This window comes from Gadus macrocephalus, chromosome 20 (genome assembly GCF_031168955.1).
Source record: "Gadus macrocephalus chromosome 20, ASM3116895v1".
In the NCBI taxonomy this organism is placed as follows: Eukaryota; Metazoa; Chordata; class Actinopteri; order Gadiformes; family Gadidae; genus Gadus; species Gadus macrocephalus.
Genome location: NC_082401.1, coordinates 18,208,226 through 18,233,080, shown reverse-complemented (window position 1 = coordinate 18,233,080; position 24,855 = coordinate 18,208,226). Strand labels below are relative to the sequence as shown.

Below are 24,855 nucleotides of genomic sequence, written 5' to 3'. Positions count from 1 at the left end.
GTTACTTATTCACATGAATCAGTTACTCATTATTCACCTGTTATCATGCAGGGGTTTTTGGTGATATTCTGAGTTCCTTAGGGTGAGGGGATGTCATATAACGGGCCTGTGAAGCCCTTTGAGAATAAAAAAAAGGATTTAGGTTGGTGATATACTAAGTAATTAACCCTAGGTAATATAGCCGGTGCAATATAGCCAAGATAAAATAGTTTACATAATATAGCATGCATTAGAATATAAAGCCTAACTAGACTACTATACTAAAGCCTATTTAGACTACTATACTATAGCCTACGATTTGGAGCGTGTTCATGCACACTTTCCCTACTCTCTGTTTCTCACAATTCATAATCTGGTTTTCCTAAGGAAAACCAGATTATGGATGACCTCAGTATTCATGTTGTAAGAAACCGGAGGGTTAATTCATAATCTGGTTTCCTTTTATGGGAGTTGACCTCCCTAAGTGCACTGGTGTAGGAAGGTGGGACCGGGGTCAGGGCTAATGTTTTTGTGTGTGTGTGTGTGTGTGTGTGTGTGTGTGTGTGTGTGTGTGTGTGTGTGTGTGTGTGTGTGTGTGTGTGTGTGTGTGTGCGTGCGTGCGTGTAAGTGTTTGTTTTAGTGTGTGTGCTTGCGTGTATTTGTGTGTGTGAGGCTGTGATGCTTGCTAGGGCTTTCTGAATTGCTTATGATCCTTAGAATGTGTTAATCACGATCAGATTTGGGTGTTGTGCATTGTGTGTGTTTGGAATGAGAGAGAGGGAGAGGGAGAGAGAGAGAGAGAGAGAGAGAGAGAGAGAGAGTGGGACAGATAGTGAGACAGAGAGCGAGAGGACAGACAGAGCTAGGAGAAAAGGGTGAGAACAAAGAGAAAACCGGTGAAAGAAGTAGGTTGAAGTTGACGATACCCAGACACTTCTAGTCCTAGGTGAACAATTAAAGCATACAAAGTCCTGGACTGTGGGTGGGCGGCCATAGGGAACTGACAAGGAGTTTGACCCCTGACTTCCATTTGTTTGTAGGGAGACTCCCCCAAGAACTTGAGTTTTGATTTAGAAAGGCTACGGGTCATATCTTCATATCTCAGACTAAGGCCCAATCCCATTTCTACCACTTACCCCTCCCCCCTCCCCCTTGTTTTGAAGGGGGAAGGGGAAGGGGTAAGGGGTAGAAATGGGATTGGGCCTAAAAGAGGGAGATTGAGATTGAATATCGGTTCCCCTGGTAGAGAGTTCTTCTGGGCCATGCCTCCCCCGGGACCGGCACCGTTCCTCGGAGCTACGATCGGAGCGTGAGGGTTCTGGCCCCGAGGAGCCTGCTCCAGGTCAGCCAACAGACGGACGTCCCGGCTCCCCGCGGACCACCCCTCGACACTCGGAAGGGGTAAGTGGCAGCTCCTCTGGCTAACGCAGAACAACACGATAACGAACATTGTATTGGATCACACGTAAACACGTGCTTACTTCTAAGATGGGTTCACATGATGATCCCATTGCTACCTCTCTTCTGTAGACTGCTAGAGAGGAATAGTTAACAAATGGTGATCGTTCAACTATGATTAGCAATTGTTTGCATCCTAAAGCTTTTTTCACAGGCATGACATAATCCCCCCCAAATAGTGAAAAGACCACCCTCACAACCTCACCGGCAGACCCCCTGAACATTGGGCAGGCTTAATCACTTTAGTATTTACACAGGTCTGTGTGTGCGTGTATGTGTGTGTGTGTGTGTGTATGTGTGTATGTGTGTGTGTGTGTGTGTGTGTGTGTGTGTATGTGCGTGTGTGTGTGTGTGTGTGTGTTTGTGTATATGTGCGTGTGTGTGTGTGTGTGTTTGTGTGTGTGTGTGTATATGTGCGTGTGTGTGTGTATGTGTATGTGTATATGTGCGTGTGTGTGTGTGTGTATATGTGCGTGTGTGTGTGTGTGTGTGTGTGTGTGTGTGTATATATGCGTGTTTGAGTGTGCTTTTGCATGTGTGTGTGCGTTGGGGGGGGGGGGGGTGGGGGGCAGAGACTAATTGAGAGAGGGAAGGATAGGAGAGGAGTACAGCGGTGAAGAGATGAGGAAAGGACTTGAGAGAGGAGGGGCGAGGAGAGGAGAGTGGATTGGAGAGGAGAGGGGGTAAGGGGGAGATAAGTGGAGAGTTGAGGGTTGAGGAGAGCCCTTATCAACTGCTTGACCGGTACAAAGAGCTGTGTAGAAACACGGGCCACCCTGAAGGTAAACAACAGTGAGCCGGTCCATGCTGGGCTATAGGGCCCTGGAGGGGCCAATCGGTTGCAAGCACACAGGCTGCTCAAAGTAAACTTTCGCAGCAATTCTCAGAGCCCTAGTCGACCAGAGGGCCGACCTGTTTTGCCTCTAATCACGTCTCCGTGTTGTACGCTCTTAACTCTGGTCACCTCGAACGTTGGAAGTCCAGTGACTCAATATTGTTATTATCCTTGTCAAATATCAATCTACCGATCCATTGACCGGTGTCATTTCAACACAGGTCTTCAAGATGTTTCTCTTAAGTTTGGCTGCTAATGCCCCTGTCTGCTATAAGCAAAAGTTTAGACTTAGAAGGAATTTAGTTTATGGTCTGTATTGGGTATACATTCAGTTAGTCTGTAGGGTTCACATTTCATTATTCATGTTATCATGAAACATGATTACATATTGAGAACTTTCAACCAACGTGAGAACTTTCAACCAAAAATGGTATGGTTAAAAAACGTTATAAAACCAATTCTACTATTTCTTCAAAGAAATACTTGAAATCCAGACATGAGAAGGGTCCACTAGTCTGCCTTTATATTTAATATTGTGAGTGAACTATTGTGGGTCATTTTTGTTGGTGTTGATGTTCTGTTATTTATTTACAGGAATTGTTACAGACCTCAGAAGGAAATCCACATTCTCACCACAACAAAATGAATCGCCAGGGTAAGGATCTTGGACTCAAGTTGTTTTTACCTTGTGATGGGAAGACTGACAGACAGACAGACAGACAGACAGACAGACAGACAGACAGACAGACAGACAGACGGACGGACGGACGGACGGACGGACAGACAGACAGACAGACAGATGGACAGACAGACGGACAGTTTTATGCAGTGTCACAGATGCATCTATTGTTCACCCAACCCAAATAAACCCTCCCAGGCCTTAGGGTGATTGGGGGGGGGGAGGGGCCAAGGAGAGAGAGAGAGAGAGAGAGAGAGAGAGAGAGAGAGAGAGAGAGAGAGAGAGAGAGAGAGAGAGAGAGAGAGAGAGAGAGAGCGAGAGAGAGAAATATTGAGGGAGGGTGTGGGGACAGAGGAGGAGAAGGGGAGGAGGGAGAGAATAGGAGTAACAAGAGAGGGAGGGGTCAGACACACACACACACACAACATTAAGAAACCGGCCCGTCTGCCTTTCTATAGCCCTATAACATGAGTCGTACAGGGTAACGGAGGAACAGTGATACGCAGAGAGTGAGACGCAAAGAGGAAAAAAACTAGCTATACAATAATTGACAGAGAGCGAAAGCATGACAGAGGGATTACAGCGACGGGGACGTTCATAGCAAACCTTTCCCTGCTCGGACAATTTTTACAATATGTAGCGGTGAAGGTTCAATGGACTGACAGAAGCAGGTGAAAATGATATTTTTTCATGTGATTCATTGTTTATCATTGTCACGCTTAGCGTTAAACGTGTTGGGACTGCTTGGAGTTGGAGTTATCAACACAATACTGCCGTACACATGAGTAAATATATAATGTATTTGCATTGTATTTAATGCTTTTATTCATGCTACGCAAACATACAAACTATTTAATTGATCGGTAAGTAATTTCAACAAATTGTCAATTTATGACAATAAATTCTGAGGTAGTTTGGATTACATTTTTCTTAATAAAACTGTTCAAGAAGCGGTCAAATTAAATATATAAGATGCATAACATTCTTACATTACATCACATCAATAAAGCTGATGCTTCTGTCCAAAGCAACTTAAATCAAAGTGCATTCAAGATGCCACTTAATAATGAATTAGGAAAGGAGTTTTTAACCCATTTCTTAATTTTAAGAATATTTTGTTTCTTACTTAGAACCTGACACTGGTATGTGTGTGCGTGTGTGTATGTTTTTTTTGTATGTGTGTGCGTGTTTGTGTGTGTGTGTGACAGATAAGAGGCTGCCCTTCTGTTTCCAGATCGCCATGGAAACCCAGAGCGACATCAGGCAGACCGACCAGGACGCAGAAAGAGGGAGCAGGTTGGTAGCAACCAATCAGATCCTCTGCCACGCCCAACCCCCAAACACACACACACACACGCACACGCACACGGTCTTCTAGTGTGTACATAAAATACTATACGGCTTGTGGGTGTTGTTGACAGTGGGTGCAGTAAACATCAGCATCTATTTATATGCATACGTACACAGGTGACACACACACACACACACACACACACACACACACACACACACACACACACACACACACACACACATACACGCATGCCTGTGGGGCAGATGCTACACTAGGGACTTGCTCTCTCCAACTGTGTGTCTTTTACAAACATATACAGACACACACCCACACTCACCCACAGATCTACTCAACACATCTCAGTGGCATTCAGCTGTAGCTACAGTAGAATAAAGGAGCTCTCTCCTTTCCAGTGAGAGAGTGAGGCTTCTGGCACACAGTCAGTGGAACAACCTGTTCTCTCCCTGGACAGGACAGTTAGGGAGGAGGAGGTGGAGGAGGAGGAGAGAGGAGGTGGTGATGCCCGGTCCATGAAACAGGACTATTGTCTGGAGTCTTGGATATGTGTTGTGTGTTGCGTTCCAGTGAGCTGGGGAAGAATGAACATCTCTTTGAGCTGGTGTCTTATTTCATAGCAACTGTCAGAAGAATTGAGAGTGATTCGAACTGAGAAGCGGAGAGAGAGAGAGAGAGAGAGAGAGAGAGAGAGAGAGTGGGGGAGAGTGAGAGAGAGTGGGGGAAAGAGAGAGGAAGAGATTAATGCGAGAGAGGGAGAGTGATGTTTCTGCATTTTATTGTGCAGTATTATGTTTTTGCATGTGAATTTGCGTAATCTAAACTCACTCAATATCCAAATACTGGCTTCCATAAAAACGTATTTGTGTGTTTCCTCCGTTGTCCCATCAGAGGCAGGGGTTCATCTCTGCCAAGCCTGAGCGAGTGGAACAAACCTGCGGTGGGTCAGAGAGAGTCTGGCAACCGCTCTACCAGGAGCAGGAGCCCCAGCATGCCTGGAACCCCAAAGCAAGAGCACTTGGATGGGTAGGAAAAATAATTCTCCCATAGCCTCTTTACAACTAAGAAATGGAGGGTTCGATGCTATTTAGTCATTACGTTGACACTCGGTGTAACAGTGATTGATTATGAGAGACTTTAAGGAGCAGGTTGGGTTTAAGCATCTTAACTCATGGTTTTTATTCACGTTTCTCAAAACACAATTTACGTCATGTGTTTTGAGGGACATCACAGTGTGTAGCACTGCTCCACGACATCTCCTGTGGCTCAAGGCTGCTGTCACAGGTAGACTTCAGACAATGGGCTTCAAACACAGAACCTTCAGGCTGAAACACCCTAACCAATCAAATATCCTGCGTCATCAGTGTTTACAATTATGCTAAAAAGAATCCTACTCTTTGTCTCTCTTCATCTTGCTGGTGTTTGACGAGGATGTTCATTTCCAGCAGCAGCAGCAGGAAACAGAGTCAGGTCTCTGGGTCCCCCAGGCCGGTCTCTGGGTCCCCCAGGCTTGTCCTTGGGCCCCAGCAGCCGACCACTTGCCTGCTGAGCCAGTCGGCCCCCAGCGTCATGGTCCCCCTGCTGGACTCCAACACGCTGCTCCTAGCCAGAGCACATATCCACACACGTGAGTAACCTAGGGACTTTCATCTAAGCCCGTGAATGAGATGGGTTCTCTTGTGATTATTATCTATTATCAGCCTAACCTTGATCATCCTACTAACGGTAGATCATTCAGTTGATCATTCTACCAACTACTCTGTTCTAATACTGAGTATGAACTTAAAATGTGCCTCTTTTAGGACTTGGCTCTCACGAGAACGACAGGAACGGGACCGGAAGAAATGTAAGAAAGCAACAGATTGAAAAAAATCAATCCCTGTACACCTCGCTTCCAATTGACAGAGGTAACTGAAAGGCTAGCTGCTATTAACGTCTCACTTCTTTGTCATTCCCTCCCCCCCCCAGAGCTCCATGCCTGCCCCTCCTCCTCAAGTCCTCCCTCAGCTCTTAGCCCCCTTGGAAGGTCGCACCAAAGGGCCCATGTTGGTTCCTCTGCTCGTCCACCCCACGCCGCTTAAGCCCATCAGGGGCACGCCCAGCAGGAACCTCAGGACTCTGCTGAGGAGAGAGCGTCTGTCTCGGGGCTCCGGCCCCACCACTAGGGGGGGCAGCGAGGAGAGCTCCAGCAGCAGCAGCAACCAGAGTTCCATCGATCTGGATGATGAGGTGGAAGAAGTAGAGAGGGACTTGACGTCAACGTACTTCCTCAAGGCTGATGCTGTCGGGAGGGGAATCAGGGCGAAAACATCAGGGGAGCGTTTGCACCTTGTCAGACACGGGGCAATGGTTCACAGCCTTCCCAATGTGCTTGATCGAGACCCAATCGGTGAGACAAGAGACTCTATTGACATTGGTAAACCACTGATGTCGGACAGCATAAGGGTGGGTGTTATTACCGGACAAGAGGTATTTGAGAATGAGCTTGAACAATTGGACTCTGAAAGGGAAGACCGGATGATCAACCTTTGTGTGGAAAATGAGATGCATCATCAGATCCGATCCTATCCCAATGAGGAGTATACAAGCCCAGCATGCATTAAAGGAACTGCAAAATACATAAACTGTGACCCGGATGACCGGTACTCAGAAAGGCAATGTAGGCTTGGAGATGGACGTGAAGTTGTGGTTCCATCACTTGGGAAGAACCCTCATCAATCGGTGAACGGTTACCTAGGAGACGGTGAAGAAGTGAAGCCTTGTACGGTAATGACCAGTGCCACTATTGCTGTAGTCGAGAGGAGTCAATATCCAACGACAACCGTCAACCTCACTCTGTCACAAAAAAACTGCCAGAGAGACTTCATGACGTCCCCTGTGAAACCTGTAAAGACTAAAGAGAGACGAACAAACGGGAAAATGAGAAACAGAGCTACAAATTCCCAATTCCCTCAATCCTTTGGCATACTCAATGGGAGCAAGTCCAAGCTGGATCCCAAGACTAACTCAGTTTCTGCAACACAAGTGAAAACTAGGGTCAGAAAAAACCCCAACTTGGTTATAAACGGAGAGGCAACGGTCAGTAGCGTTAAATCCAAACCAAACTCAGTCGAAGTGGCTCAGCAGAACGCTGACACGCCGGTGGCCAGCGAGTCCGTCACAGGGGGCTATCGGACCTATAGCAAAGGTCCAAACTCTGACAGGTCCAATGAGAAAGGACCTCACGTGCTACCTGCGGCCAGGGAGCTGAGAAGTGCACGACAGCCCAAGAGAACCCCGGTGGTGGTGCCCAGTCCGAGGTCCAAGTCTGTGGTGGACCTCATCACCTACAAGGACATGTTCCAGACCATAAACAGAGGGGACGACGGGCCGGTCATCTACGAGATGTTCGCCGGCCCGATGTTCGACAAGCTGAGAATCTCTGGTTCTTGCGACAAACCCAAGGTGGGAACGGTGTCCATGCCACCCAGAAAGTCCCATCAAACCTTCAAAGTGAAAAAGCAGCCCTTGAAGAAACCAGTGGAGCACAGAAAGCTGAGGAGAAGCCCGGCGGAGAAGATGGTGGTTTCGTCCACCGGCAAGAGGAAAACGGTGTCGGCGTCGAAGGTTGAACCCTGTCTGACTGCTGGTCAGGGAAAGGATCCACACAAAATGGAGGATGTTCCTAAACTGGATTTGCAAACACAGCCTGAGTCTTTTCTGACCGAGGAAAGTGAGGAAGAGGAGGAGAAGTATCTTGAGCCCTCTTCGGACCGGGGAGGGGATCAAATGATGTCCGTTATTCAGGAGGTGCAATCTGGATATGGATCTGAAACACTCAAACCAGACGAACTGTCGTCAGCTCGACGGATGCAGCGGGAGCGATCTTCTCGCCGCCATGATATCGAAGACCTTCAGGACGGCCATGAACTAAATCCACACAATCGAAGGACTTCATCGGCCCACAGCAGTAGAAGCAGAGACGGAGGAGAGACATACCATCAGGTTCCTGAGCCTGTGCGATCTCAAAGCCCACTGCAGACAAAGATCAACTCCCGGACGTCTCACAGAAGCAACGGCACCATCTCGCCCGTGTACAGAGAATGCCTGGATGAAGTGGGGGAGGGGCCAATGACGGATGAGCTTCTGAAGTGTCTCGCACAGGAGCTGATCTCATTGGACGAGACAGACACTTCCATAGGTCCCTCTCCGATCTTTCAACCGTTGGGCAGCAGAGGAAAAGGGGAGGGACCAGGAAGGCCAAAACAGAAAATGCCAGAGGTAAATTTAAATATTTGGAATAGAATGGTATATATCTGTGTTGATCATTAATATCATACCGTAGGCATAATGAAGTTGAAATACAGTATAAATATTTTACACTGCTTTTTTAAATTCTGACTGGGAAATAGTGAACATTGTAAGCCACACACCTTTGATGAATGGGAAGACTTAGATCATGTAGTGTTAAGCGTTGTTTGAATCTCAGACTAAAGGTTTTGGGCTCGAAGCCCAATGTTTGTAATCATCGTTGAGAAAGATGCCCAACACCGTATCTGATCCTTAATGAGATGCAGCATGATCTATCAAAGTTTATTTGGATAAATGGGCCTGCTTAACAAACTAGTTAAAAATAGTTAAAACAGACCAGATCCATGGTAACGTCTGGTGGCCTCCTGTGATTTGCAGCAGATATCTTCGACGCTGGACTCGGTGGTGGAGGACACCATCACCTGGACCAAAGGAGAGGTTCTGGGCCGGGGAGCCTACGGAACGGTCAGTACCCCTGGACCCTCCCTACAGAAACACTAACGGAGAACCAACTCCTCACACTCTGATATCTTCTGACATGAGAGTGTACTGCTTCATATGTGTGCTGTGAAAAATCGCAGTATGCAACATCAACCCTGTTTCCGCCCAAAAACCTTGTAAAGGTCTTTGGCTTGATTTATTTGAGTTCTCCCCAAAAAACGAATCAAACACTTCAGAGAAACTGAATTGATGTGGCAGACCCAATGCGTATGATGCACTACCCTCTTTTATCAGAGATAAAAGGGGTCTGAGCATGACGGTTTCCCTTCAACAAGCTAGCTCAAACTTCCTTCTCCAGTTCAGTTAGTTATCGAGTTAACCCGTAAGGGATTGTCGTCCCTCCTCCCCCAGGTCTTCTGCGGCCTGACTAACCAGGGTACACTGATAGCGGTGAAGCAGGTGAGCCTGGACACGTCAGAGCCCGCGGCGGCGGACAAAGAGTACGGCCGTTTGCAGGAAGAGGTGGAGCTGCTGAAGAACCTGACCCACACCAACATCGTAGGGTTCCTGGGGACCTCGCTACGGCAGCACATGGTGTCCATCTTCATGGAGTATGTCCCTGGGGGCTCCATCGCCAGCGTCCTGCACAGGTGAGAGGGACACAGAACGACATAGCCACTACGTTAAAGCTGCACTCGGCAAGTTTAGCTCCCAGCCTTTCTTTTGATTAGATTGAGTTTGGTTTCATGGCTTCATGTATTTTGGATATAAAGCCACAGCCAGTATTAAAACAAATACATGAGAACCATGAGATTCAAATCAAAACCAAATTTAATTAAAACCGTGTGGCAAGCAAAAGTTGTGCTGGTGTGAGGTTGATTAGCCATTACGAGCCTTTTCACCATCCACCCTCTTGTAACATCTTATACTTTGGAGTGTCCACGCAGATGTATATTAGTGATCTATTCAACATCACATCTGGTGGTAAAATAGGGTACCTTTAAGTTACACAGGCAGCATTATGTTACACAGGTGATGTAACCGTTACATGATATAGAGACGGCCTCAAAGTTACATTAAGTTACACAGGGTGCACAAGGGGAACAAGTTCAATAACTACACTTAGTCTACTTTGATTCATTCATTCACTCAACCTTCCAGTTTATCCTCCACCGATCCCTTCACCCCTACAGGTTCGGCCCCTTACCCGAGCACGTCCTGTCGCTCTACAGCCATCAGATCCTGGAGGGCGTGGCCTACCTCCACCTGAACCGCGTGATCCACCGCGACCTGAAGGGCAACAACATCATGCTCATGCCCACCGGCGTGGTCAAGCTCATAGACTTCGGCTGCGCCCGGCGCCTCAGCCGCCTCAACCCCAGCAGCAGCCACAGCGCCGACCTGATCAAGTCCGTCCACGGCACCCCCTACTGGATGGCCCCGGAGGTGCGTGGTGGGGGTGAACCAGGGGAGATTGGCCTATACATGTTTTAGTCATAACTCCATTAATGCAAGTTGTTGAGAACCATTATTTCATGCAATGAAATTCTGATCTGAAATAAATATCTACGTGCCCCATAGCCTCGTGGGAGAAAGAGTGCTGAGTAGCTACAGTAAGTTAGCAATGTCAGTAGAATGCATTTAGTATTTTTATAAGGGAAATTTTCTGATTTAAGGCTGAGTAGAAAAATAATTAAAACACAATAAAGAATACAAATAAAAGTAAAGAACGAATACTTCAAAATGTACAAAAAATTACATGAAAAACCACACTCAATATATTTATTGAAGATGATGCATGTACTTAGTGAAAGTGTTTTTTTTTTTTTACAATTTAAGGTCATTACCGAGTCAGGGTACGGCAGGAAGTCGGACATCTGGAGTGTGGGGTGTACGGTATTTGAGATGGCGACCGGGAAGCCCCCGCTAGCCCACATGGACAAGCTGGCCGCCCTGTTCTACATCGGAGCCCAGAGAGGGTCCATGCCCTCGCTTCCCGACGGCTTCTCACGCCACGCCAGCAACTTTGTTGACATCTGCCTCACCAGGTGAGGGTGAACTCTGATCTCCATCGACTGCAGTGTAGCTTTCTGATCATTTGGTCATATGGTAAAAATAAAAAAAGGTTGGGGCACCTTTTATTATTTAAAATCATCGGTCATCAACATTCTAATGCCGCTTTTCCACTGCATGGTACCAGCGCGACACGACTCGACTCGACTCAGCTCGCCTTTTTTGCGTTTCCACCGCGAAAACATGGTATCTGGTACCTGAAGTGGCTGCTTTTTCTAGTACCGCCTCGCTCTAGGTTCCAAGCGGCTGAGCCGATGCTAAAAGGTGACGTCGGCAGACGGCCGGCCACTGATTGGCCAGAGAGTGTGACGAAGTCACGAGAGCGACATGGCAACCATGCTGGTAACAGCCATAGCAGCGCCGCAGCCAACATATTCCACTTCTTCAACATGCCAGCTAATAATACGAACACGAATACCATCGCATCGATGTTCTCCATTGTTGTTATGTGGGTTCTGTCCATGTGTGGGTTACGTAGGTGTTGTTTGCGTCGCGTACAAAAATACGTCACGGCCCTTTCGCGCAGCCGACCCCGCCCACGTCCCGGAGGTACTATTTGCGGTGGAAAAGGACCCGCGCTGCTACCGTGTCGAGTCGTGTCGAGTCGTGTCGTGTCGAGTCGAGCTACATGTGCGGTGGAAAAGCGGCATAATTGTACACTTCTTTCTAATCGATAAGTTAACTGTGGTTCATTAGTAATTGCCTTTTCCCCTTCCGAAGACCATGGGTTCAAGACCACCTGGAACTCTGATGTTTTATCGTAATGTGGTTGTACACAATGAATGAGCTTTTAAGTTCAAACATATCAGCATCGGTTGAAATGCTAAATAGCAGATGCTTGTATGTTATTAAGGAGCAGTGATGCGAAAGGTATCAACCTTTTGATGGGGAGTCAACCTCCCTAATGGTTAGGGTATTTGACCCTTTTTTACCCAAAGGTAACCTGTTCGATAGCGTTAAAGGCCATAAGGCCTTAACCACTACAATAGCCTGACTATTTAATCGTATTCAACATGCGAGTACTTTTCCATTATTCTGGAAATGCTTCCTCCAGACTACAACCCTGTCTGTCTCCTGATCCTAGTGACCAGAAACGGCGACCCTCTGCGGAACAGCTGCTGAAACACCCGTTCATCCCCAACAAGACCCGGGAGAACTCTCCGGAAACTCAGAGGAGGCCCTGCTGTGCCGCCCATCCAGATGGATTCTGTCATTGGTAGACGGACCGCTACGACATAGGATGTGCTATGGGTAGATGACCCACGACGAAGTGGTGTTATCTGTTGACAGACCGTTTGACGGAATTTGTGTCACTGTTAAGACACATCGTTCCTATGGGAGTTGTGTTATCGGTAGACAAGACCGTTATGACGTAAGTTGTGTTGCCGTTAAGACGCATCGTTCCGACGGAAGTTGTGTTATCGGTAGACAGATCGTTACGACGGAAGTTGTGTTATCGGTAGACAGATCGTTACGACGGTAGTTGTGTTATCGATAGACGGATGGTTATGATGGAAGTTGTTTTATCGGTAAACAGATCGTTACTACAGAAGTTGTGCTATCGAAAGAAGGATAAATAGACGATGACGAAGGAAGTTATGTTATTGATAGAATACACTGGTATGACATGACACTTTCGGGCCCTATATTACCACCAGGTCCACCAAGATATGATTGATAAATCAACCTACCAGCCTACTCAGTTAAGTGTTTTATAAATTATTTTCTGTCAGGATAAACTGAGGTCCGGAATTCACATGAAAGTGAGTCAGATGTAGCGCACTTTGTATGTTATTCATGGTTAACAATTGAAAGATCCGACCTGCTTTGAATGTTAAGTTGACTTAAATTCCCCTCTGCATTATCTGTGCCAACTATTTAAAACCACTTGATATTGTGTACATATAAATTAAAGTGTACATTTTGTACATCTTAAATCCCCGGATGAACACTGTTTTTTAGAGCAGGTAACTATCGCAGCCAATACTTATATTGTTAACATAACTCAACCCAAGTCTCCACGTCTTACGAATGACATGTACTTATGTACCGAGACCTTTAAGGAGAGCAGCGGCACAATGAAGACACAGAATGAATATCTTGTGTTTTAATGCATCTTTAAAAAGGTACCTTTGCCGTGTGATTGTATTACTCAATTAAAGATGGTTGAAGTTGGATAATGAATGTTGAAAAATGTCTACTGCACTTCTTTTGCTTTATCAATAAGCTTTTTATTTTTCCGTGGCCAAGTCGCTTGCCCCAGGGAACAACCAAGAGTTGAACCTCTCTAAATCAGGCCATCAGCAAAACAAATCTACAAATGCAAAACAACTTGAAAACAATATTTTCTGAGATATTACTTGTAATAAATGAAATAATGACCAGAAATGAACCTTTTCTTTTTACAGTGCAGGTAGGTGAATGGTAAGAATTTGTCTCATTAGGGTTTGCATACGGTCACTGTATAATAACACTGATACACAGATCACATTGACCTGGTTCACACTGTTTAGGTTACACTAATCTAACCACAGGCAAAGGGCTCAATTGATGTGAGCATTTTTTTTTCTTTTTAAATGCACTTGAAAGCAAGAGGGAAATGTAAACTTGTATAGCACTATTAATCAAAATATTTTAAACATTATTCTGAGGCAGGGCCTTTGGCATTCAGCTTAAGGTTTTCTTGGAGATTAAAAAAGAAAATATAAATTGCATCGCATCGAAGTGTCAAGATAAGTGTTGGATGTGCCCATGTGGCCCGAGGGATTCCCTGGGGATTTGGCGCCCCCTTCAGGCCATGAAATAAACTACAGGCTCTGGGAAGCACACATACACAACAGCTGAATGCTGCAATCGCCTGACAAACGCCTGATTCCAACAGTATGCTTTTTTTTTTTTTTTAAAGGTATATAGACATCTTGTTATACTTACAAGCAGCTCCAAACCTGAGTAGTCATTTTGTAGATATATCTATCTTATACACATTTGTCTTTAAACATACAACAACGTATGTACACTTATCTCCACCATCGCTGTAAACACGAGTCAGTTCTGCTTGAAATCCCTTTGGAGGTTGAAACATGCAGAGCATACGTACAGTATCTAAGTAGAAAATATGATAAGTGAGGAGGAAAGAACTGAATGAAGTTGAGCGAAGGCAACACTAAAAAATAAAGAACAATTTCAACAAACTAAAAAATATATAAAATAAATGGGAAAAGCGGAAACCAAACTGAACTTTTCCCAGAACCTTTACGTTCTCGACGTTCCTCACAGTTGCAGTCATGCTGATCAACTAAATTATACATTTCAAAGAAGATTTGAAGAAGTGAAGAATGGAGAAATGTCACTCTCTGTCTTTCCAGTATTAACACTTTCACCTTTACCCCACATATTTAGTGAAACCAGTCCCCAGTTTGTGGAAAATGAACACTCACACTCCAACGCACCCACATCCATTCAGGCTATGGGGAACAAAGCAGCAATTTCACATACTTGGAGTAGTGGACAGGATTTACCATCCCAGCCTGGAGATCAGAAGATCTGGAAGCATCAATTCATTGTATATCTTTAGTTGATTTTTTTGCATCTTCTCTTTTGAAAAACCAGAGAAGTCCAACAATCGCTTTCACAATAAAGATTTCCTCTTTCTTTTCCCCACTCAATTTCTGCCTTGAAGCAAAAGGTTTGCCATCATCTCATTGTTTATTTTTAATTATGTTTCTCCTTCCTGTGGGGGGGGGGGGGGGTGGGACTTATTCTGAAAAAAAGGTGTAGCAAGTCCTGGGTGCCTTGCATGGTCCTGTGGCTGGCGGCCTGGTCGGTGAGGGTTACGGTTGCCGGGGGTTACAGTCGCCGAGCTCCAGGCTCAGTGTCTCTGCTCTCCCGCCTCGTGTGTCGGCTCGCTAGCGGCCGGCAGCTGCTGGGACGCCCACAACCCACCTGGGTGACACAGCAAGGGGGGGGGAGGAGGAGGAGGAGACACAGAGAGGAGGTTAGCCAGACTGCATTGGAGTGAGTGCTTTGGCACCTAGTTATATAGGTGACCTACTAATTCCGTACAGCGCTCCAAGGTCACTTAGGTCCTCATCTCAGAATCTTCTCTGTATCCCCAAGACACGCCTTAAAACCAAGGGTGATAGAGCCTTCTCTGTTGTTGCCCCCCCAACTCTGGAATAGTCTACCTGTACATTTGAAGTCCTCTCCCACCATTGACTGCTTTAAGTCTAATTTAAAGACTTTTATTTTCTCTCAAGTTTTTAATCTACCTTAATACCACCCCCCCCCCCACACACACACACACACACACACTCTTTATTTTATTCTTTGACTAATTTGTTTATTATTTTAATTATTTATTTTCCCCATGTTATATTAATATTGTTGTTGTACCATCGTCATTGTTTTATGTTTGTTTGCAAGCACTTTGGGTCAACTCGGTTGTTTTTAAATGTGCTATGGAAATAAAGTTGACTTGAATTGACTTGAGCAGCAGCAGGAGCCTGGGGAGAAGAGGAGGAGGAGGAGGACGTACCTGCAGCGCCGCCCCCTCCTTTGGAGCTTTTGCCGGCTCTGGAGGAGCCGGATGAGGAGGAGTGTTGGTTGTGGCCCGCCTCCGGGTGCGTCCTCTTGCGGGACGACGAAGACGACGACGACAGCAGCATCGCGGCGGCCTCCGTGGCGACCGCTCCGGCGGGCCCGCTCCCGTTGCCGCTGTGCGCGTGGCCGGCGTGCTTCTGATGGTGGCGATGGAGGCCGTGTTCGCCGCCGCGGTGCGCGTGCTTCTCCTTGCTCACCAGCGGACTGGAATGTTTACTTCTGCTGTTACTGTTGGCGACCGCCGCCGCCGCGACGCTCTCGTCCGACGAGCTGTGGCGCTCCACCTTGATCTTCATTTTGAGCTCCTCCCGGTTGCCTTGGGAACCGCCTACACCGGGCGTGGGCGTCGGCAGGGGGAGGCGGAGCTTCAGCGCGCCGCCTTTGTCGCGCTTCTCGCCGTGGTGGCGCCGCTCGTGCCCCGAGGCCGACGAGGAATGGTGCTTCGCCTTCGCCGGCGCGTCGGGGCCCGGCGGGTGCTTCCTGTGCTCCGGTTGGCTGGCGGAAGAGTGGGAGGAGTCCTCCGCCGCGCCCCGATGCTTCTCGCGGTACTTGTCCAGGGACAGCCTCTGGCCCTGGGGCGTGAGCAGCGGGGAGACGGCCAGTGGCGGCGGGGGGAAGGCGGCGGAGAGGTTGGGGGGCAGGCCGGTCGGCGGCGGTGGCGGGTGCCTGGTCCCTCCTTTGTGTTCGTGTTTGACCAGGGTGGGGCCCGGCCCCTTATCGGTCCTGTACGACGGGTGGGGTAAAAGGGAGGCAGTGGAAGAGGACGAGGAGGCGGCGGCGGAGGAGGGCAGGGACAGGGCCGGCTCCGTGGGCTCCTGCTTCAGGGGGGTGCCGGAGTAGCTGGCATGGGGCCAGTCCCCGGTGCCGTAGGAGCCGGCCAGGCCGTCCGCAGAGAGGGGCGTGCTGGTCACGGACAGGGGGTAGGAGGTGCTGGGTTTAGGGAAGCAGGGGTTGGAGGAGGAGGAGGTGCCCATGGAGGTGTCCAGCAGGGAGGACTCTCCCAGGGAGGGTCCGGAGAAGGAGCCGTCGGCGGAGCCGTCTCCCTTGGGCTTCTTGGCAGCTTGCGTCGCCTGGAGTGAAAGGAAGAGTTCAAGGTGAAGCCGTGGCGTAACAACGACCATATACCGCGGGCTGGGACGTCCAATTCCTTTGCACAATTCGGTATCACTCTACGTCTGAGAAAAGAAAACTTTGACAAACTACGTTATGCCCCGTTTACACCATCCCGCTAATGGCCGCTAATGGCCGATGGACCACCGATGTGGAAGTCGGGGTGATTCGGGTGACATCGGGCTAAAAATGTATGATCGGGTCAATTTATCGGGGTAGCATTTACACATACCCGATGTTATAACGATAACATAACGATTTATGCCACGGAAGACACCCGAAGTGCGTTTGGCGTCATTTGACGTCATTTCGAATGACGCCAAACACGTCAAATGACGCGTTTGGCGTCATTTGGCGTCATTTCGATAGAAGGCAAAGGGGAGACTGGTTTAGACTGATATTTATTTATATATTCATTTATATTACAATAGCGATTTTATAATAATAGAACGCCGGTTCTAAATGGGCGAAGTACCCTGTAATTATAAAAGTAGGACATCCATCCATCACCCCCTATTTATACCCAAGTGGCAGATTGAGGGTCTTCCTTAACACAATCTGGTCACTCACAATCGTTATTTGTCGAGGGTTCTCGAGGGTCTTTCGTGTGTTGAGGTTGCCGATATAAAGACGATAAAACACGATAAAGCGCGGAAGATTAACGAATATAGCCGATGTGCCCAGGAAAATTCCCGAACGACTTGCGATGTCTTACGTTATACTCCCGTTCTATTCCCGATTATAGCCGATTAGCCCATAGCAACACCTGGTAACCGATTCTACCCCGATAGACCCAAAATTAACAAACATGTTCGTTCTTTGCCAATGTTGCCCGATGTTGCCCGATCATTGAGCATTTCTTCCCGTTTCTTCCCGTTGTCTAACGATGTTCCCGGGAAGAGTAACGGTGTTTCCCGATGCAACCACGCTATTTGCCGATGTTATAACGATAGCTGCTGATTAAGCCATCGGGGCCCACTATCGGGTAGGTGTAAACCCCCCATTAGTTACCAGATGGAAAACTTTAAGGTTACCTTTGACCTCAGGAGTGGCCTAACTATGGTCGACTCGATCTTGACACGAGAGAGATTATGGCCGTTAAGTGGCCACAACTGCTCAACCGCTATTCGCAAGCGAAACTTGGGGACCAGAGAAAGTGGCGCTAAAATGTACGCTGCGTGTGTGTACGTTGCGCCCAGCAACCGCCTTGCACTATGCGCAGGCAGCCAGAAGGACTTCATTTATTTCGAGCATTTCTATTTATTAATACAAGTGATGCGTTTGTCTCGGAGGGGGAGGAGGTGGCGGTGGAGATCTGTAGGGACAGGGCTCCTCCTCCTCCTCCTCCTGCTGCTCCAGTGGGGGCCGAAGAACGCCCCTTAGCTGGGAAATATTGACCGTATACCACAGCCTGTCGTGAGCTACTGCTTGGTTTTATTCACACCAAAGTGCTGACCCTTACCCTCCAGTTCCTGATTCTTTTTAACCTGCTCGGCGTCTTCTCCAGGATCTGCAGAAACTCGTGGGTCAGCTCTGTGAACACATGAAGACAAGCACACACGACGATGAAACACCACATTTCTAGGCAAGTATAGGCAAGGTGGTTTGGTAGAATTTGTCAAAGGCTAGATTGGAGCAGTGTGCTGCACCTTGTTACTGTTTCAAAGCCACCAGACTCCCTGCCCCTAACTCTAAAACGTGGTTCACGTTCTTTTTTGAAGTTACATTTTGTTTTACTTCAGGGTATAATGGTTACAAACATGAGTCACTCACTCGGTTGCCATGATAACCTAGCTGAGAACCAGCTGAGAACCCTAGAATCGCCGGCATCACTGAAATAACTTTGACCGCAGTCGCCATTTTGACCTCTGTGGACATTTTTTTTTACAGTGAACCATGATGACGCCAATAGATGGTCCATTTTTCTGCAACACTGCAAGAGTCTGATCAATCTTTGACAGGTTTGGACAAAAAACAATCATCACTGTTCATGCTTGTGAAGTATAATTAAACTACACAATTAAAAAAAACAACATTGGTGTAGGCGTTTAGACGCGTTACACGCGTTAAAGCGACGCGTTAGGGGCGCGCGCCCAACGCACCAACGCGCAGAGTTAAAAAATTGGAACTTTTGACATGCCTACGCGTGACGCTTAAGCTCCAAGCCAATCAGCGTGGAGTTGACCCGACGTCACTGGCAGAGAGTAACGAGCGACGCTTGCACAGAAGCATATGGCGGACAAACTTACTCTTTATTCTGGGTGGAAATAGTAACGCCATTAAAAGCGTTTATGTAAACATTTTTAGTGAGAAATGTGCATTTTACTTTCATAATGTTCGCTCTGTGAATGTGAAGGATGTTTGGTTTGATAGTTATGACGAAGAGGGAACGCTCCATTCACTTGCATGGGCAGCGTCTTTGGTTGCTAAGCAACCTCAACGTCTTTGGCAGACTATTTCTCTGCAGATCAACACTACGAATGCTGGAAACACCAGACCCACCATGTGAAGTTATTTAACCCGATTATTGTTATTTATATCCGAGATTATTTAATCTAACCCGATCCAAGCTCTATCATGCACCGTGTTGAACCATTTTTGTGACACACAATGATCCAGGGTCAGGTTAGGCGCGTTATGCGCGCTTCTTAACGCGAGTAACGCGTGCAGTGTGGCCGTAGCATTAGTAGCGTCTTAAAGCGATGTGTAGTATCGGGCCTATATCAGTCTTTGAGGGGGACAGCAGCCTCACCGTCCAACAGCTCCAGGGTGACCGTCGTGTCCACGTACTCCCACCAGTGCTTCCTATCCGTGGACACGGGAATCTCCCAGTTGGACCACTTGCACGCCAGGTGGATGCACACGCACGCAATCACTGTGGGCTTGTACTGAAGGCAGAATGTGGTGAGGTGGAGGCTGCGTGTGCGTGTCCGAAGAGGGGGAGAATGTGTGGAATGTGTGTGTTTCAGCGAGCGAGGAGAATGGCATGAGGGGTGCCGAGAATGATGAGAGAGAGGGAGAATTGAAGAGAGTGAGAAAAAGATGGAGAGAGCGAGAGTGAGTGATGGGTGTGCCAGTGGCATGTATGAGAGTGAGAGTGAATGTGAGTGTGATTAGGGGTGTGAGTGAGAGAGAGTGAGTGTGTAGGTGTTTCCAATCATATCCCGGGGTGAATCGGGGGGGGGGGGGCGAGAGGCGGCCATACATGTGGAGAGAGCAGAGGAGGGAACAGAGAGGGAGCAGACATCGTTAGTCACCAGCTAACACAGACAGTAAACACAGACAGTAACACAGCAACACACTTCGTCTCACTGACCTTTCACCCAAAAATCTCATCCCTCATTAAGACAAGCTAACCAGAAGTCATGTGATGTCTCGTGAAGCTTAGCTGACTCAACTCCATGACGATTACAGTTTGGATTAAGGTGTAAACATTTATTTTTGGGATTATATGACCAAGGAGGACAGAGTTTATCCACCGTTAATCACAGAACTCATGAGAAAAGGCTCTCCTTCTACCACAATATTCATGTTAAACATGTTAAATATCGCAAGTAATCAAAGATTGATCCAAAAATAATAATAATACATTTTATTTATAACGCACTTTATATCAATTCAATGATCTCAATGTGCTAAAATAAAAGTTCAATAAGAGTTGACCATCCCAGTGTCACAAAAGGGTGGGAATTAATTTGTTACCGTCAACGCAAACCTAATCGCTAATAGATAGCTATTCCAGTCTGAACTCTGAACAAGGGTTCAGGGATTAAATCTCCAACAGCAATAATTCAAAGCATTTGAATGGAGGACAGTAACCAACCAGCTTTTCAACAACCAACTTTTCCGTTTATGGCCGTTGGATGGCAACCATAGCTTAAGTTTTTCGGGTTACGGTAGTGCAGAAAGTATGCTTGACATTGAAAGCTTACACTTCTCTTGTTCATTTGTGATGCAAATCTATATGAAACCCAGACATCTTACACTGAGAAAACCGGTTTCAGTGACTCAAAAACAAATTCTCCCTAAAACACTGAAGCGAAACAAACCCCTTAAGGACCCAGAGTCAGAGCTGTAAAACCAAGATATTAATATCTAGATATGAATGTTATCCAAACTTATTTCCAATTAGACAAAAACGTTGGTCACCTATTATTATCAAATGATAAAGTAAAATGTAGGTGAAACGGTTCATCTGGGGAGTTGAATGGCTTCATTTAATCACTATAGGTCCTTAAAGGGTCCCTAATCTGCCTAAGTGAGCTATAGCTGAACAGCTAAAATATTTCAGAATCAGAATGATGACTGCTGGGATAGAAACACAGCATGTTAAGAAAAATACACAAAAAGACTACCAACTACAAATACTTAGAAAGGACAGATAATGATGTATGAAAATAAAAGAATACAAAGATGGCTGTACTTACCGGAGGCGCCTCTACGACAAGTTTACACCTCTGTAATCGTTAGGGGTAATTCAGGCTACCAAAGTGTGTGTCTCTCTCCCTCTCTTTAGACATATGCACTCGTTCGCAACAGAGCAGGGGGGAGACGGGGGAGTCACGCGCACCACTACACTTCACATCTTGCATTCAACCCCATCCGTGCCAACGGCTGGCCCCTTGTACAATACACCGCACCGCTACTGGGGCCCGGCGACGCCACAAGCCCCCACCCCAACCCCCACCTAAACGCGGTGGTCCCGGTCACACTATCCACCACCACCACCACCACCACCACCACCACCCCCCCTGACCCGTCAGGGGACAAGGGGGAGGCGCAGCAGGTGGAGAGGCTAGGGGAGCAGGTGGGAAGGGGGGAGGCCAGCATCCCGAGAGCCACCAGAGCGAGTAGGGGGTGGTTGGACACTGAGAGGGTACCCTGCATTACTTGAAGCTATGGTGTGCAGTCACAGTGCAAACAAGGAGGGGGCAGGGTAACAACCTGTTGGTAGCCATGAAATAGGAAGTCTGTGCCAGATCCTTGCTTGCTGTGAGCAAGAAGATAGAGAAAGAGAGACAGACAGAGAGAAGAGGAGAAGAAAAAGAGAAACAGAAAGGGGAAATTACTTTTGTGTCAAGGAACAAGTAATTGGTTATTATGATGGTTTTAATTATCAGTAACAAAAGATTGATTGGTTACCTTAAAATTATTTCCATGATATTAAGATAATACTGAAAGTAATAAATCATGTGAGGTTTGCGTTTTTAACATTTTGATATCAAAAAATGTTTTTCAGTTGAGAATTTAAGACACTCTGTGACCAATTGTTAAAAGCTATCGCATTTGTCCCCGCTCGTAGTGAAACAAATATAATAAAAACGCTAAAAAATAACAAAATACCAATAGACTATTGATTCTTTACTGTTTTTTTAGCAACATAAGATAAAATCAGCCCCAGATAAACTACATAGAGCCCACAATTGGCAGACACTATTGTCCAAGGTGACTTGCAAATAAACTGCAAGGTACAGGTACAGCCCAGTCTGGAGTAAATAATCCAAAACAGACTTTGCTTTACTACAACTGTGCAAACGCACTGGTAGCAAGGTCACGTCTCTATCTGTTCTGTGGAGCCAGGCGGCTCTATGAAGCTGCAACGTCATGCCGCCCAATGAGAACGACAATGGCCTTCAACCGTTTGTCAATAGAACGTGTGTGCGTGCGCACGGGGATATGCAAACATTACATCCCCCCCTTCCCCGCCCCTACTCGTGTCTGAAGGTGGGACAGGCGAGGTCAGGGGTCACACAGAGGTCGTACAGATCAAAGGAAGGAAGCCTCTACCTCGCACAAGCTGGGAACATTTCACCACATCTGTGTGTGGGTGCTCAATAGTAATTTCAAAGCCTGAAAGAAAATACATCAGAGGTGAGTTGAACACAAGCACAGCAAGGAGGTGACAGGTCGTTCTATTTGACAGGGGAAGCCAATCATAATGAATTGTATCAAAACTTTTCTCCAACCCGATTAGAATGCTTCTTAGAATACAATGATGGGATTTGTCAAAAATAAAATACGTTTTAAGCACAGTTTCCGCGCTTAAAACAAATGGCAGTTAAACGTTTCCAAATATTGTTTGGGAGACTTCGTGCCAAATTATGGAGTGTTTGGAAGCTAATCCCTGTGCCCATGGGCACTGGGAAAGAAGGACGTGTCACCTTTACATTACTCAATGAACAAAACACATGGTGCTGGGACGGTGGCAGCCCAGCAGACCCACCGCAGGACAACATTACGTCAATTCAGCGTTCTTCCATCAATACACCAACAGTGGTCAATCATCATATCAACCACACGCTCAATGACTGTGATTAGGCAGGGTCTCTCTCTTGCTCTCTCTCGCTCTCCAGTCACTCGGTTACTCACCAAGGGTCTGCAGCACTATGGTTTCAAGAAGCACCAGCTCTTGAGCTTGCTGGAGGTAGGCCTGAAGTTTGATAGACAACCATTACATCACAGCTGTAATGAGTCTATTAGTCCTTACCCTCACACCTAACCCCTTAACAAGAGTCGCTCTAGTCTAGTGGGTGGGGAGTAGCGTTTCCCAAACTATGGGTGAAACGCTACTAATGCCATTTAGGGTTCACGGTACCCTTAGATAACCGTCTACCGAGTACCCCCTGAGCCAAGACTACCAACTACTTAACTGTGACATTGATATTAAGGGTAGATGCTGGCGGGGTAAAACACTGTGCGGGGAAGCCGATGCACCACAAAGGGTTTTCCTGACCTAAAAATGGAATCGCAGGCCAAAACTGGTTGGGAAATACTAGTGTGGATGCTTGGTGTACAGCCGGGAACAGGCAAAGCAAGACTTTAGCCTTTCCTGTGGCCAAAATGGAAGAAACGAGAGAGGAAAGAATAATGATAAAAGAAGCGTGGAGACCCTGAAATTGCCTAAACTTACGTTACTCTTGGAGTCAAGCGGCGCTTCCTGTGGGTTCAGGCACGCGTGTGACACTTTAATCACATGCTCGAGCTTTCTCGGCTGCTCTTCCACTTTCGCAGCCAAAAATAACGCCGTTGGAGATATGATCTGTGAAGAACACAATGTTACATTTATAAATGAATCATAAAAAGATTAAATTGTTATGGTCCACAAGACAGACAAGAAATGTGGTTGATTTGGAGACTTACATTTCTGTGGAACTTGGTGAATGAGTGGTGGATGTAAAACCTATGCATGTAAACAATAGCTGTATTTATAGTTAATTGGGAGCTGGGATGGGAGGTCAAGGAAAATTATGAGTTTTGGTTAATGATAGCTTAAGATTGTAATCACTCAGTAAAAGGAGAATCCACAACAAACTCAGTCTGCACTCTTTCAAGTTGTTGTGTTAGAAAGTTGCTTATTCTGACCTTTTTGTTTAAGCTACTCACATTTGGATTGTACGCTACGATTGTTCACCTGCGTCTGTTTTGGGCTGCGACTCAAAGTAACGTTAGCCTACATGTGATGTGAACCATGCTTTGACAGATGATGGTTGGGAAGTAAAAACATGACCACCTATAAACTATGTGCGTTTTCCGTCTCTTAATAGCGATTGCCAGACATTCTCTAGTCAAATAAAAAGCAATTCATTCGCTTGAATAACTAGTAATGATTATACATACAGTAGCAGCAGTAGCAGACGCATGCCTGGCCCTCGGCTAACCAAGCCAAAACAAGGGAAGTCAAAAATACGGCGAAGATAAAGCAAAGGCAAACCGACACGTAAAATACTATTAAATAATATTCTAAAACAGAAACAACCATCCACTTTCGTATAAATGCTCTACCATGCACAGACAGAGTTGACACGAGAGCGCCATTAGTAGTAGCAGCAGCAGTAGTAGTAGCAGCAGAAGCTGCTTGGGGTTTGTTTATAAGAGGATACACGTTGAGTCTCTGGCCCATGTCCTGGATCAGAGTGGCCGCTTGTTGCCGATATGATAGCTCCCGGTCCGGTTCGACCCCGCACCGACGGGACGGGGTGTTGTCGAGCTGCTCCCGGGTTAGAAACCACTTAGTGGACGAGGATCCCCGGCACGCCGCCATGGCTTCAGCTCCGCAGGACGTAGGAGGGGGCAGGAGGGGGG

General features: G+C 46.9%; 3 protein-coding genes across 5 annotated transcripts in view; 2 read left to right on the top strand and 1 right to left on the bottom strand.

Moving 5' to 3' along the window:
* The window catches only part of LOC132448316 (uncharacterized), a 12,411-nt gene extending 5,740 nt beyond the window's left edge, over positions 1–6,671 (top strand). Inside the window, exons 6-13 of the mRNA XM_060039480.1 lie at positions 1,226–1,380; positions 2,867–2,927; positions 4,160–4,247; positions 5,152–5,286; positions 5,706–5,887; positions 6,063–6,106; positions 6,229–6,609; positions 6,660–6,671. Of these exons, the coding sequence (XP_059895463.1) occupies positions 1,226–1,380; positions 2,867–2,927; positions 4,160–4,247; positions 5,152–5,286; positions 5,706–5,887; positions 6,063–6,106; positions 6,229–6,609; positions 6,660–6,671 (1,058 nt within the window). The remainder of the gene's footprint in view (positions 1–1,225; positions 1,381–2,866; positions 2,928–4,159; positions 4,248–5,151; positions 5,287–5,705; positions 5,888–6,062; positions 6,107–6,228; positions 6,610–6,659) is intronic.
* Positions 6,643–14,653, top strand: map3k19 (mitogen-activated protein kinase kinase kinase 19). 2 transcript variants are annotated; one of them, XM_060040916.1, is made up of 6 exons: positions 6,643–8,520; positions 8,932–9,015; positions 9,403–9,641; positions 10,185–10,437; positions 10,831–11,039; positions 12,149–14,653. In XM_060040916.1, exons 1-6 carry the CDS (start codon positions 6,688–6,690, stop codon positions 12,282–12,284), a joined length of 2,754 nt encoding a protein of 917 aa, XP_059896899.1. In that variant the 5' UTR covers positions 6,643–6,687; the 3' UTR covers positions 12,285–14,653. The 2 variants fall into 2 exon arrangements, with proteins under 2 accessions (XP_059896899.1, XP_059896898.1); XM_060040915.1 differs by having other exon boundaries at positions 8,929–9,015.
* On the bottom strand, positions 13,157–24,855 carry ccnt2a (cyclin T2a). Of its 2 annotated transcripts, XM_060040917.1 has the most exons (10): positions 24,654–24,855; positions 23,914–23,995; positions 23,684–23,812; positions 23,143–23,203; positions 22,561–22,623; positions 21,718–21,763; positions 19,526–19,689; positions 18,236–18,306; positions 15,599–16,733; positions 13,157–15,006 (listed from the first exon to the last, which is right to left on the bottom strand). In XM_060040917.1, exons 1-10 carry the CDS (start codon positions 24,812–24,814, stop codon positions 14,933–14,935), a joined length of 1,986 nt encoding a protein of 661 aa, XP_059896900.1. In that variant the 5' UTR covers positions 24,815–24,855; the 3' UTR covers positions 13,157–14,932. The 2 variants fall into 2 exon arrangements, 1 of the variants encoding a protein (XP_059896900.1); XR_009523535.1 differs by lacking the exons at positions 13,157–15,006; positions 15,599–16,733; positions 18,236–18,306 and having other exon boundaries at positions 19,549–19,689; positions 21,201–21,763.

Excerpts from the sequence above, each read along its gene's own strand:
- map3k19 (XM_060040915.1), top strand. The coding sequence starts at position 6,688 with ATGTCGGACAGCATAAGGGTGGGTGTTATTACCGGACAAGAGGTATTT. Across the intron at positions 8,521-8,928 it reads CAAAACAGAAAATGCCAGAG|CAGATATCTTCGACGCTGGA; the intron begins GTAAATTTAAAT and ends TGTGATTTGCAG. Across the intron at positions 10,438-10,830 it reads CCTACTGGATGGCCCCGGAG|GTCATTACCGAGTCAGGGTA; the intron begins GTGCGTGGTGGG and ends TTACAATTTAAG.
- ccnt2a (XM_060040917.1), bottom strand. The coding sequence starts at position 24,814 with ATGGCGGCGTGCCGGGGATCCTCGTCCACTAAGTGGTTTCTAACCCGG. Across the intron at positions 21,764-22,560 it reads ATGTTCCCAGCTTGTGCGAG|CAAGCAAGGATCTGGCACAG; the intron begins GTAGAGGCTTCC and ends TCTTGCTCACAG. Across the intron at positions 16,734-18,235 it reads AAAGAATCAGGAACTGGAGG|GCGACGCAAGCTGCCAAGAA; the intron begins GTAAGGGTCAGC and ends CTTTCACTCCAG.